This window comes from Macaca thibetana, chromosome 6, assembly GCF_024542745.1.
Source record: "Macaca thibetana thibetana isolate TM-01 chromosome 6, ASM2454274v1, whole genome shotgun sequence".
Lineage (NCBI taxonomy): Eukaryota > Metazoa > Chordata > Mammalia > Primates > Cercopithecidae > Macaca > Macaca thibetana.
The window spans coordinates 40,323,408-40,335,979 of NC_065583.1; the positions used below are offsets into that span (position 1 = coordinate 40,323,408).

The 12,572-nt window shown below is 47.4% G+C and overlaps 2 protein-coding genes across 19 annotated transcripts in view; both read right to left on the reverse strand.

The window, feature by feature from the left end:
* Window positions 1–12,572, reverse strand: part of RELL2 (RELT like 2) — a 347,299-nt gene that overhangs the window by 229,728 nt on the left and 104,999 nt on the right. The window lies entirely within an intron of this gene.
* LOC126957240 (protocadherin gamma-C4) overlaps window positions 1–12,572 on the reverse strand; it is a 190,277-nt gene that overhangs the window by 98,818 nt on the left and 78,887 nt on the right. The window contains exon 1 of one of the 18 annotated variants that reach the window (XM_050794892.1): window positions 9,594–12,162. The exons of 15 other annotated variants lie outside the window; for them this stretch is intronic. In XM_050794892.1, coding sequence (XP_050650849.1) covers window positions 9,594–12,017 — 2,424 coding nt within the window. In that variant the 5' untranslated portion in view covers window positions 12,018–12,162. Of the gene's footprint in view, window positions 1–9; window positions 4,545–4,616; window positions 9,535–9,593; window positions 12,163–12,572 lie in introns of those variants that run through there. 2 more of the 18 variants (XM_050794886.1, XM_050794899.1) reach the window with 2 other exon arrangements.

The window sequence follows — 12,572 nt, forward strand, 5'->3', positions numbered from 1 at the left end:
AATACTTACCTGTTTAAGAATCTTATTTGCTTCCAAGCTAGGAGTTAAAATGCTAGCCAGTAGCATGGAAGAGCTATCTTTGTTGAAGTTATCTTGTGTGGCTGGACAATGATCAACAGATGTGACGAAATTAAATTCAGGATTCATTTGATCCCCAGGCACACAAAGATTATAGGCATAGGGCAACGTTCCCTCATTGTAGCTGGGGGGACCCACAGGTCCGGACTTGGAGCAGAGAACTGACTCAAAGCAGCCCCCTGCAGTAGGGCTGAAAGACTGTCTTAGGCGTAGAGCGATAGCTAGAATCACCGCGAGTAGAAAGAGCACGGAAATCAAGGCCAAGGCCACCACCAGGTAAAACTGCATCTCAGCCTGGGAGTCAGAGGGTGTGGGACGGTCGCTGAAATCCGGCAGTACCTCTTGCAAGCTATCTGCGAACACCAGGTGCAGCATGGCAGTGGCTGAAAGAGGTGGCTGTCCTCCATCTCTTACAGCGACTAGCAGGCGCTGGCGGACCGAGTCCTTGTCACCCAAAGCACGCGCCATGCGCACCTCGCCAGTTCGCAGCCCCAGGCTGAAGAGCCCGGGCTCACTGGCATGCACCACGTGGTAGGACAGCCAGGCATTGTGCCCCGAGTCGGCGTCCACGGCCACCACCTTGGTCACCAGGTAGCCTGGCTGTGCGGCCCGCGGCACTGTGTCGAAGACCGCGGAGCCGTCGGGACCCAGCGCAGGGTACAGCACCCGCGGTGCGTTGTCGTTACGGTCGCCCACCAACACGCGCAGGCTCACATTGGCGCTGAGCGCGGGCGAGCCCTGGTCGCAGGCCTGCAGCGTGAGCTCGAAGGCGCGCAGCTGCTCGTGGTCAAAGGCGCGCTGCGCGAACACCACCCCGTTCTGCGCGCTCACGGACACGTAGGACGACAGCGTTCGTGACTCCAGGTCGCTGGCAACGAGAGAGTAGGAGACACGGCCATTGGGCCCGAAGTCTGGGTCAGAGGCACTGACTTGCGCTATGGAGGCACCTGGCTGGTTGTTTTCTGGCACATGGACCAGGTAGGCGGACTGTCCGAAAACGGGCGCGTTGTCGTTGACGTCAGTGATGTGCAGGGTTATGGTTTTGCTGGAGGAGAGCGGAGGCTTGCCCCTGTCGGTGGCTGCGATGGTGACGTTGTACTCTGGGGTCTGCTCCCGATCCAGGGCCCCATCTGTTACTAGTTTGTAGTAATTATTAGAAGAAGAATGAATCTTAAATGGAACACCTCTACTTAAACTACACCTGACTTCCCCATTTTCCCCTGAGTCTCGGTCCCGTGTTTTGAAGAGGGCAACAACCACTCCTGGAGGGGAATCCTCCATAATCTGATCAGGGAGTGACGTGATGATTATTTCTGGGCTGTTGTCATTTTCGTCTAGAACTTCTATAATTACTTTACAACGTGTTGAGAGAGATCCTCGGTCTTTTGCCTCTATGTTCATCGTATATCTTTCCACTTCTTCAAAATCCAAAGGCTGCTGAGTTAGAATGTTTCCTGTAGCGTAATCCAGAGAGAACACGTGCTGCGCTTTGTCAGCCACACCAAGGAAGGAGTAAGTGATCTCCGAGTTGATGCCCTCGTCCTGGTCAGTGGCCTTCACTCTCAGGATGGAGGTGCCTGGAGGCACGTCTTCCCGTAGGCTGACCCTGTACACGTCCTGGCTGAACACTGGGGGGTTGTCATTGGCATCTATTACCAGGATTCTTATCTGAGCAGTACCGCTTCGGGGAGGGTCCCCACCATCTAAGGCAGTCAGTACCAAGTGGTGAGCGCTCTGCGTTTCTCGGTCCAGAGTCTTCTGCAATACTAATTCTGGATATTTGCCACCATCAGGATTGTCTTTCTCCACCAATGAGAAATGCTCGTTAGGACTTAGTTGGTATTTGCTCAGCGAATTCATACTAATATCAGGATCTTCTGCAGACTCAAGAATTGTTCCCATCCCCGGGCTGACAGATTCACTGATTTCTAAGTTTATTTCATCTTTCTGGAATTGAGGGGCGTGGTCATTAATATCCTCAATCACCACAATGATATGAAAAATATTTAAAGGATTTTCCACCACAGCTTCCAATTGCAACTCACATCTTCTTCTCTCTTTGCATATTTGCTCACGGTCTATTCGGTCCTTCACAAGTAAGTCCCCGCTCTCCGCGTCTACGCTGAAGTGCAGCTTCTCCGCGCTAACTCGCAGCTTGCGAGCCGACACATCCAGGACACTGAGCCCTAGATCCTTAGCGAGGTTCCCCACCACCGAGCCCTTGGCCAGCTCCTCCGGAATCGAGTAGCGGATCGGCTCACACAGCGCGGGGTAGAACAAAGGCAGCAGCAAGGGAAATAGTACCTGCCGCGGACCGGCCCGGCGCCTCTGCGCGCAGCTCCCTCCCATCGTTCGCTTGGGTTCTCGCTGGGTCCCCGCTTTTCCAGCTGGAGAAAGTGCACTCTACCGCGCTAAAAGAGCATTCGGCCCAGGACAGGAGGAGTCCCGGGTCTCGGAGCTGGGAATCTGGTGTGCTGGGCAAAGTCTGCCCAGCCGGGAGCCTCTGCGTGTGTGCTGGTTTTCTTCTTTCTGTTGTTGGCTGCGCAGGGAATCCCTAGGCTGGAGGCTGAGGGATCCCCGGCGTCAGCGCTTGCTCTGCACTGGCCGACAGCGGCGCCCAGAGGCTCCGTGTGGGACTGCAGCTTGACTTTATCTCTTTCAAGGAATTTTTTGAGTTGACAACCAAAATATTTGAATCTTATTCCTCAGTGATTCCTTTACATCAGGAAATATATTTCCACGTGGTCATAACTAGCTCATCTTTTTATGTACTAAAATTTACATATATCTTGAATAAATGAATATTTTTTCTTCAAAATTTAAAGAGGCACAAAAGAATATAGCATGAAGGTTTATAGGTCTCCTACCCTATGGCCCATTGCTCTCCACTTCCTCCATCCAGAGGCAGTCATTCTTGTTCCTTTTAAGAGTAATTATCTATGAAGCTGGAAGTTCTGAAGATAAGCAACATTTTTTTTTGTCTTCAATTCTAACCTATATTCACCTAGAAAGTAATAATTCCTAATTTCATATTTAAGTACTGGAATGTAACCATTGCTCTAGTCATTACCATCATCCAGGGTGTCCTGTATTGCTTTTAAATAACCATATTTAAAAATATTTTCTTACAATAGCTACAATGTCAAAAGAGTAGTTTTTAAAAAAAAAAATCTGTATTTTTAATTTGAGATGAATGCACAATTTTGACTCTTATGAACACAAATATGAAATAATAGTTTCAAAGGTTTAATAGTTAATAACTATGATCCTAAAGAGTGTGCTTTCCTTCCACAGACCTATCATTGAACAAATGTTGACTGGCCTGAAAAAAGTCATGGTCTTCAAAGGGTCTTGAGAAACTTTGGAATGCTTTTTGACCTTATGCTACCACATTTAGTAGAATATTAGTAATGAAATTAAGAGATCAACCTAATACATCACTATTTTCATTGAACTAAATGAACTCATCAGTACCTCCACTGATCCTTTGTTTAGGTAATTTCCCTTATTTGCATATATTATTTTCTTTTTTATTTTTGGTGCTTATATTCTGATCTGCAGAAATGGCATTTCTTTCTTGACTCTAAGTTTATTTTGCCTCTCAATTTCAGAATTTTCAGAGTTTCAGGTGTTTGCCTCCCTATACATTAAACAGCCACTGAAATAGCTTTGTCATATATCTGTTGCTCCTGTTCTTGGGAACATGTACAAATTTATCTGTCTTCCCAATCCATATTTACTTTCAGCCTTAGTGATTAGAACATTTAACAAAAAAGACAAAAGCAGAACCCCAAATGTTCTAATTTCACCCTCTATAGCCTCTTCAGGATCCCTATTGAGCAACACAAGTTACATTAAAATGCTGTATCTTCCACATAGTAGTGGGAAATTAGAGAATTGTATGCAAAAAGGATGCTTCAGTGTTATCAGGTATAAATAGGGCAGGAAAAATCTAAGTATACATTGTTATAAATAAGTTAATTCAATATTAATGAAAAACAGTATATTCAACTGCAACTATCGCCACAAAGTATAAATTTAAAAACATATAAAAGGTAGTTTGGAAAAGGCCTATTGCTCTTCTCCTTGGGAAGAGCTGCGTTGAGTAATCTTGGATTTGGGTTGTGTTTCCAGAGACCATTTCTTTCTGATACTTACCTATTCTTACCAGACTGCCTTCAGAACAAGAGAGATGCTTAAGGGGCTGGAGTTTCAATGTGTGACCACCCAGGAGGAAATATAAATCGACAGACACTTCTGTATGGAAGTCTGTCTTAAGAATTGTCAATATTGTACTCAACAACACTATAAACTACAAGGTTCTGCAAAGCTAATCATAACAAAGCCTGATGACATACAGGCCTTGATTGAGACTAGGTGAATTTTACCAGAAAGTTAAAAAAAAACCCTTAATAAACATCAAATTCTACTCATCAGTGTTTTAGCATTTGCACTTTCCACTATCATGCTGCAAACTTAAAAGTAAAACCAATCTTTTTTAACAACAGAAAAAGAGTAAAAATAAAAGTAAAACTCACTGGAACCAATGGGGTATCCTCTAAAGGAAACTTCGAATCATTTAACAAAGACAAAGGATCCTTTTTCTCACAGCTCTCCCGGCTGATGAGCGTGTCAGCGTAGTTGGGCTGGGGGAAGATCAGGTGACTCTTCCGCGAGTCCGCGGTGAGGGAGACCTCGTGGGAATAGGTCTGCAGGAAAGCCCGCACCCCGTCCACGCCCACAAAGTGCGAGCCGGGCACGCCTGTCAAGCCACCTCCTGAAGCCTGCAGCAGGCGTGACTTGTGCCAGCGCCGCAGCCTGAGCGCCAGCAGCACGATGACGAAGGCCAGGAAGACGCAGGAGACCGCAGCCACCGCTACCACCAGGTACAGAGTGAGGTCTGAGGTTCCAGAGTTAGCCAGAGACTCGAGGCTGCTGAGGTCCGCCAGGACTTCGGGGATGCTGTCGGCCACGGCCACGGTGAGCGTGACGGTGGCCGAGAGAGGGGGCTGGCCATGGTCCTGGACGGCCACCACGAGGCTTTGCTTGAGCGCGTCTCTGTCCAGCAGGGCCCGCGCCGTGCGCACCTCGCCCGTGTGCAGCCCCACCGCGAAGAGTCCCGGCTCGCTGGCCTTGAGCAGGCGGTAGGACAGCCAGGCGTTCTGGCCCGAGTCTCTGTCCACCGCCACCACCTTGGTCACCAGGTAGCCGGGCTCTGCGGAGCGGGGCGCCAGCTCCACGCCAGTGGAACCGTCTGTGGGGAGGGCGGGGTACAGGATCTCGGGCGCATTGTCGTTCTGGTCCAGCACAAACAGGCTCAACGACACATTGCTGCTGAGTGGAGGATCCCCGCTGTCGCTGGCTGTCACCTGCATCTGTAGCTCATGGAATTGCTCATAGTCAAAGGATCTGAGTGCATACAGGACGCCAGTGTCTGAGTTGATGGATATGTATGAGGACAGAGGTGCCCCCTGGATGGTGTCTTCAGCCAGGGAGTAAATAATCCGGGCATTCTCTTTGCTGTCCGGGTCCAGCGCTGTCACTGAGAAGATGGAGGCACCCCTGGCGTTGTTCTCTGGGATATAGGTAAAGTAGGATACATGAGAGAAGGTAGGTGGGTTGTCATTGATATCTGCCACTTGTAGCATAAAGTGAATTTCCGTTGATAGAGGTGGACTTCCCCCATCTGTGGCTGTTACTGTGATATTGTAAGAGGATACCTGTTCCCTGTCAAGGGCTCTGTGTATCACCAATCTGTAATAACTATCAATGGACTTTTCTAATTTAAATGGTAGATACGCCAAAATGGAACAGGTTACCCGTCCATTCTGCTCAGAGTCTAAATCATGCACATTTAAAAGGGCTACGACTGTTCCCAGAGGTGAATCTTCAGTCACTGGACTAAATAGAGACGTGATGGCTACCTCTGGACTGTTGTCATTTACATCTTCTACTGTAATCAGCACTTTTGCAGTTGCAAGATATGCTCCTCCATCTTCTGCTTGTATTTCTATTTCATAGAAACCAGTTTCTTCATAATCTAGATTTTCTGATATTTTTATTTCTCCAGTATATTTGTTTAGTTGGAACTTCAACAATTGCGTATCAGGTAATTTTCGGAATGAATATGTCACTTCTCCATTGGCACCTTCGTCCCTGTCGGTGGCTGTGACTGTCAGCAGCTGAGTGCCCACAGGCAAATTCTCAGGAACACTCACTCGGTATTCTGGTAAGGTGAAGACCGGCGCGTTGTCATTTGTATCGAAGACAGTCACGCTGACGAGAACAGTGCCAGATCGGAGAGGGTCACCCCCGTCGGAGGCGGTGAGGACCAGGTGGTGAATGGCCTCTTCCTCGCGATCTAGGGCATGCTCCAGTACCAGCTCCGGGTACTTGACGCCATTGGCACGGCTCTGAACTCTTAGGGAGAAGTGCCTATTGGGGCTGAGCTGATAGCTCTGCAGGGAGTTCACGCCCACATCCGGATCAATAGCTTCCGGGAGAGGAAAACGCATTCCCGTGGCGACATTTTCATTAATTTTTACGTCTAGATTTTCCGCTTGGAATTTTGGAGCATTGTCATTTATATCAGTTACTTCTATTTCTATCCCAAAAAGTTTCACCCTTTCTTCCACAAGGATATTAAAACTCACCAGGCACCGCGCGCTCTGAGCGCAGAGCTCCTCCCGGTCTATCCTGTCCGCGGTGACCAAGCTGCCGCTGCGCGGGTCCAGAGAGAAAAGCTGCCTCCTACCTCTGGAGACTATGCGGACTCCGCGCTCCGCCAGCTCTCCGGGCGCCAGCCCCAAGTCTTTGGAGATGTTGCCCACGAAAGAGCCTTTCTCTAATTCCTCAGGAATTGAGTAGGAGATCTGCCGGGCTCCAGCCTCCCATGGAATCCCGAGGAAGAGGCAGAGCAAGACCAGCTCACTGCAATCCTTTGATTCCTTTGAGCGATTCCTTTGAGCGGCCATTGTAGTCTGGTTACAGAATTCTGCAAAGTCCTCACTGGACACGTTGTGTGTTTAAACCGGTTCCTTTGTCTTTCTGTGGCTTCAGGGTGTCTCTGTAGCCTGAGCACTTTAAATTCTGGAGTGAGCTTCCCTGCAGCCCAGCAGCCGGTTTGTGGGGCTTTGTGTAGTTGGAGCCCTGAGAATCCGGATTGAGCTCTGGCTGCGTTTTCTCTCCTAGTAGGTGAACAGCGGCGCTCAGAGCCCTAAGAAGTTACTGCACCCAAGTTATACATGGACTGGAAAGTAAACTCCATTCTGTCGGATTATTATATTTTACATAGATTCTGTGGCTTCCCCACTCCTATCTTTAAATAATTTACTATATGTAGGTTTCTTACTGGAGGTGTGACAAAGTGGAGTGAAAATATTGTAAATATTTCACAATAATGTTTGGTTAAATATATATTTGCAACACGTTTTCCCAACAGAAATGTACATACTGTAATAAAAGGTAAATAATACTTATTTTAGGTCATATGAGTGTCTAGGTATATTCAGAAAAGTGTTATAATTTAAAATTGTGATTTAAATAGTCCAATTTTATTTAGCATACATTCATACAAGACTATATTAAATAAACTCTTCATGACATAGTTCACTCTGAAGCTTTATAATTTTAACTACTTAATTCATTAAATTTATTTAGCTTAGGATTATGTAAGAGGTTTTTAAAGTACTCTTCTAGAATAGTTTTACTGAGCCTTAATGAACCTTTTTGTGTAAAACGTACTTTATCTTATAGGGATATAAGTTAAGTGGACCTATTTAAATGATTAAGCAGGCAATCACAAACTAAAATGAACATATATTACAGTTGCAAATTAAAATGTCTGCATTGTAATGAGAAAAGAAATATGTAGAATTTGAAGTACTGAAAGTTTTAGAAAACAAAGTTAGATGTAGTGATATAGGTTTTCAACAAGTAAGTGTTTATGTCAAATGACCTGTTTTCATCAGAGCATTAATACCAGTATAAATAATCTCTTCTCTTAGGCAGTTTGTATGAGAGGCCAAAGTCCAGTGGTTCACATATCTTCAACTGTGTGTGCCCATCAACCCAGTAGCAATTATTCCCTCAAATGCAAAAGGTATAGAAGTTTACTTCTTTCACACAGAGAACAGGATGTTCAGAAGTGTTTATGTCACTATGCCTTCCAAGTATAGAACTCTTCAAAGATTTTATCTTTTTTCTTCAAAAATCTTCTATCAGCGAATCAGAGACAGAGACTGAGTGCAACAGCAATAGTATTTCATTTCATTTCTTAGAAATGTCTTTTTTTTTTTTTTTTTTTTTTTTTTTGAGACAGGGTCCCGCTTTGTCACCCAGGCTGGAGTGCAGTGGCACAATCATAGCTCACTGCAGCCTAGACTTCCTGGGCTCAAGCGATTCTCCCACTGCAGCCTCCAGAGTAGCTGAGACCACAGAAATGTGCCACCACACCCTGCTAATTTTTAAATTTTCGGAAACAATGGGGTCTCCCTATGTTGCCCAGGCTGGTCTCAAATTCCTGGGCTCAAGAGATTCTCCACCTCCACCTCCCAAAGTGCTGGGATTACAGCACACTTGGCCCTGCCTGCATATTTATTTATTTACTTTAGAGACAGGGTCACACTCTGTCACCCAGGCTGGAGTGCAGTGGCAAGATCAGGGCTCACTGCAACCTTGACCTCCTAGGACCAAGCAATCCACCCAGCTCAGCCTCTCAAGTAGCTGGGACCACAGGGGAATGCTACCACACTCTGCTAATGGTTTTGTTTTATTTTTGTTTTAGTAGAGATGGGGGGGTCTCCCTATATTGCCCAGGCTGGTCTCAATTCTTGGGTTCAAGTGATACTTTCTGCTTCAGACTCCAAAAGTGCTGTGATTATAGGTGTGAGCCACTGGGCCTGCCTTCTGAATATTTTTAAGCTTTAAAAATATATAAATAAGATATGGTAAATTCACTAAGTCTTGGCAAATTTGAATAGATAGGTTACTTGTTTGTTTTCTTAGGTGCCAAGACCACTGCTTCTGTTCGATAGTCAGAACTTGACAAAATATGGTGGCTCACACCTGTAATCCCAGCACTTTGAGAGGCCAAGTTGGGAGGATCATGAGGTCAGGAGTTTGAGACCAGCCTGGTCGACATAGTGAAACCCCATCTCTACTAAAAATACAAAAAATTTAGCCATGGTGAGGGGCGCCAGTAATCCCAGCTACTTGGGAGGCTGAGGCAGGAGAATCGCTTGAACCCAGAAGGCAGAGGTTGCAGTGAGCTGAGATCGCACCCCTGCACTCCAGCCTGGGCAACAGTGAGAGACTCCATCTCAAAAAAAAAAAAGACAAAGACTAAATATCTTCAATCAGGTGACATTCTACAATTGACAAAACATTGAGAAAAGATGATAAAAAGCTATGAGTTTTAAACATATAATTCTAGATATGAAAATAAAGTAGTATGCCTAAAATATGAGAAACTAGTAGACTATTAGATAAATCACACACAAAAAAGAGAAACTCACCGAAGTTAGAGTCTCAGAATGTGAAGTCAAATCCTCCCCACCATGAGGTGGAATTAAGGCTCCAGGAGAAACACTGCAAACCATGTCTTCATTGGAATGTATGGGTGCACTACATTTTAGGAAATTAAACTCTTTTGTACCCGTATGTGCAATGCACAGATTATAAGAATAAGGCAAAGTCCCCTCACTGTAGTTGGGGGGAACTACAGGTCCAGACTTGACACAGAGACCAGGATGGAAGCAGTCCCAAGTAGTAGGGCTGAGAGAGCGTCGCAGGCGCAAGGCAATGGCCAAAATCACCGCAAGGAGGAAGAGCACTGAGATTAAGGCCAAGGCCACCACCAGGTAAAACTGTAGCTCAGCCTGGGGGTCAGAGAGTACAGGGCGATCGTACTCTCTGAGGTCTGGCAGTATCTCTTGCAAGTTGTCTGCGAAGACCAGATGCAGGGTGGCGGTGGCAGAGAGTGGCGGCTGTCCACCATCACGCACAGTGACCAGCAGGCGCTGGCGGGCTGCGTCCCTGTCGCCTAAGGCTCGAGCCATGCGCACCTCACCAGTGCGCAGCCCCAGGCTGAAGAGCCCGGGCTCGCTGGCCTGCAGCACGTGGTAGGATAGCCAGGCGTTGTGTCCTGAGTCGGCGTCCACCGCTACCACCTTAGTCACTAGGTAGCCGGGCTCTGCAGAGCGAGGCACCATGTCGAAGAGCGCGGAGCCGTCGGGACCCAGAGCTGGGTACAGCACGCGCGGTGCGTTGTCATTGCGGTCTCCCACCAACACGCGCAGGCTCACGTTGGCGCTGAGCGCGGGCGAGCCATGGTCGCGGGCTTGCAGCGTGAGCTCGAAGGCGCGCAGTTGCTCGTGATCAAAGGCGCGCTGCGCGAAGACCATCCCGCTCTGCGCGCTCACGGACACATATGACGACAGCGCCAGGGGTTCTAGGTCACTTGCCACGATAGAGTAGGAGATGTGGCCGTTGAGCCCCAAATCCGGGTCAGAGGCGCTCACTTGCGCAATGGAGGCTCCTGGCGGGTTGTTCTCGGCCACATGAACCACGTAGGACGTCTGGTCGAAAACTGGGGCGTTGTCGTTGATGTCAGTGACATACAAGGTGATGCTTCTACTGGAAGAAAGGGGCGGCTTGCCCCTGTCAGTGGCTACGATGGTTACATTGTATTCTGGTGTCTGCTCTCGGTCCAGGGCTCCATCTGTCACCAGCTTGTAGTAGTTATTGGAAGAAGAATAAATCTTGAATGGAATGTCTGTTTCTATATTACACCTGACTTCTCCATTTCCTCCGAAATCCAGGTCCCGTGTTTTGAAGAGGGCAACAACCATTCCTGGAGGAGAATTCTCCAAAATCTGATCAGAGAGAGAAGTTATGATTATTTCTGGGTTGTTGTCGTTTTCATCCAGGATTTCTATGATTACTTTACACTGGGCAGAGAGACCACCTCCGTCCTTCGCTTCCACTTCCATGGTGTACCTTTCTACATCTTCAAAATCAAATGACTGGTTATTTTTAATCATACCTGTTTTCTCATCCAATAAGAACATATGTTTTGTGCTCTGGGCAGTGCTTCGGAAGTAGTAGTTTATCTCGGCATTGACCCCCTCATCCTGGTCAGTGGCTGTCACTTGCAACACAGGGGACCCAGGGGGCAGATTTTCACTAACACTAATTCTATATTCGTCTCTGCTGAAAACCGGGGGGTTATCATTGGTGTCCTTGACAGAAATTTGTATGTGAGCGGTGGCACTTCTTGGTGGGTCACCTCCGTCCAAGGCAGTCAATATCAAGCTATGAGATCTCTGTTCTTCCCGGTCTAGGAGTTTCTCCAGAGATAACTCTGGGTATTTGCCACCGTCGGAATTAACTCTAACCATTAATGAAAAATAAGGATTAGAGTTTATCTTATAATCTTTAATTGAGTTTATGTTTATATCGGGATCCGTGGCAGGGTCAAGCGATATTCGTGCACCAGCGGATGCAGATTCGAAAATTTCTAAATGTATTTCCTTTTTATCAAATTGAGGGGCGTGGTCATTAACATCCTCAATCACCACAATGATATGAAAAATATTTAAAGGATTTTCCACCACAGCTTCCAATTGCAACTCACATCTTCTTCTCTCTTTGCATATTTGCTCACGGTCTATTCGGTCCTTCACAAGTAAGTCCCCGCTCTCCGCGTCTACGCTGAAGTGCAGCTTCTCCGCGCTAACTCGCAGCTTGCGAGCCGACACATCCAGGACACTGAGCCCTAGATCCTTAGCGAGGTTCCCCACCACCGAGCCCTTGGCCAGCTCCTCCGGAATCGAGTAGCGGATCGGCTCACACAGCGCGGGGTAGAACAAAGGCAGCAGCAAGGGAAATAGTACCTGCCGCGGGCCGGCCCGGCGCCTCTGCGCGCAGCTCCCTCCCATCGTTCGCTTGGGTTCTCGCTGGGTCCCCGCTTTTCCAGCTGGAGAAAGTGCACTCTACCGCGCTAAAAGAGCATTCGGCCCAGGACAAGAGGAGTCCCGGGTCTCGGAGCTGGGAATCTGGTGTGCTGGGCGAGGTCTGCCCAGCTGGAAGCTTCTGTGTGTGTGCTGGTTTTCTTCTTTCTGTTGTTGGCTGCGCAGGGAATCCCTAGGCTGGAGGCTGAGGGATCCCCGGCGTCAGCGCTTGCTCTGCACTGGCCGACAGCGGCGCCCAGAGGCTCCGTGCGGGACAGCAGCCCGGTTTTTCATTTTGAATTCGGTCTCCAAAATGTATATATTCTTCGAAAATGCAGGTGTACGTTCCCCCCAAATTTTGCTCTCACCATAGTATTATAGTAGATATTTCTATGCTTTGTGTTGCAAATAAATGTATTATGCACAATTTCAAACTTATACAACAGTAGGGAGTATATGTAGTGAACCTTCACATAGCCCACCCCACCTTCAACAATGATCACCACAAAGCCAATCTTTGTCAATATATACTGCGCTCCCCCA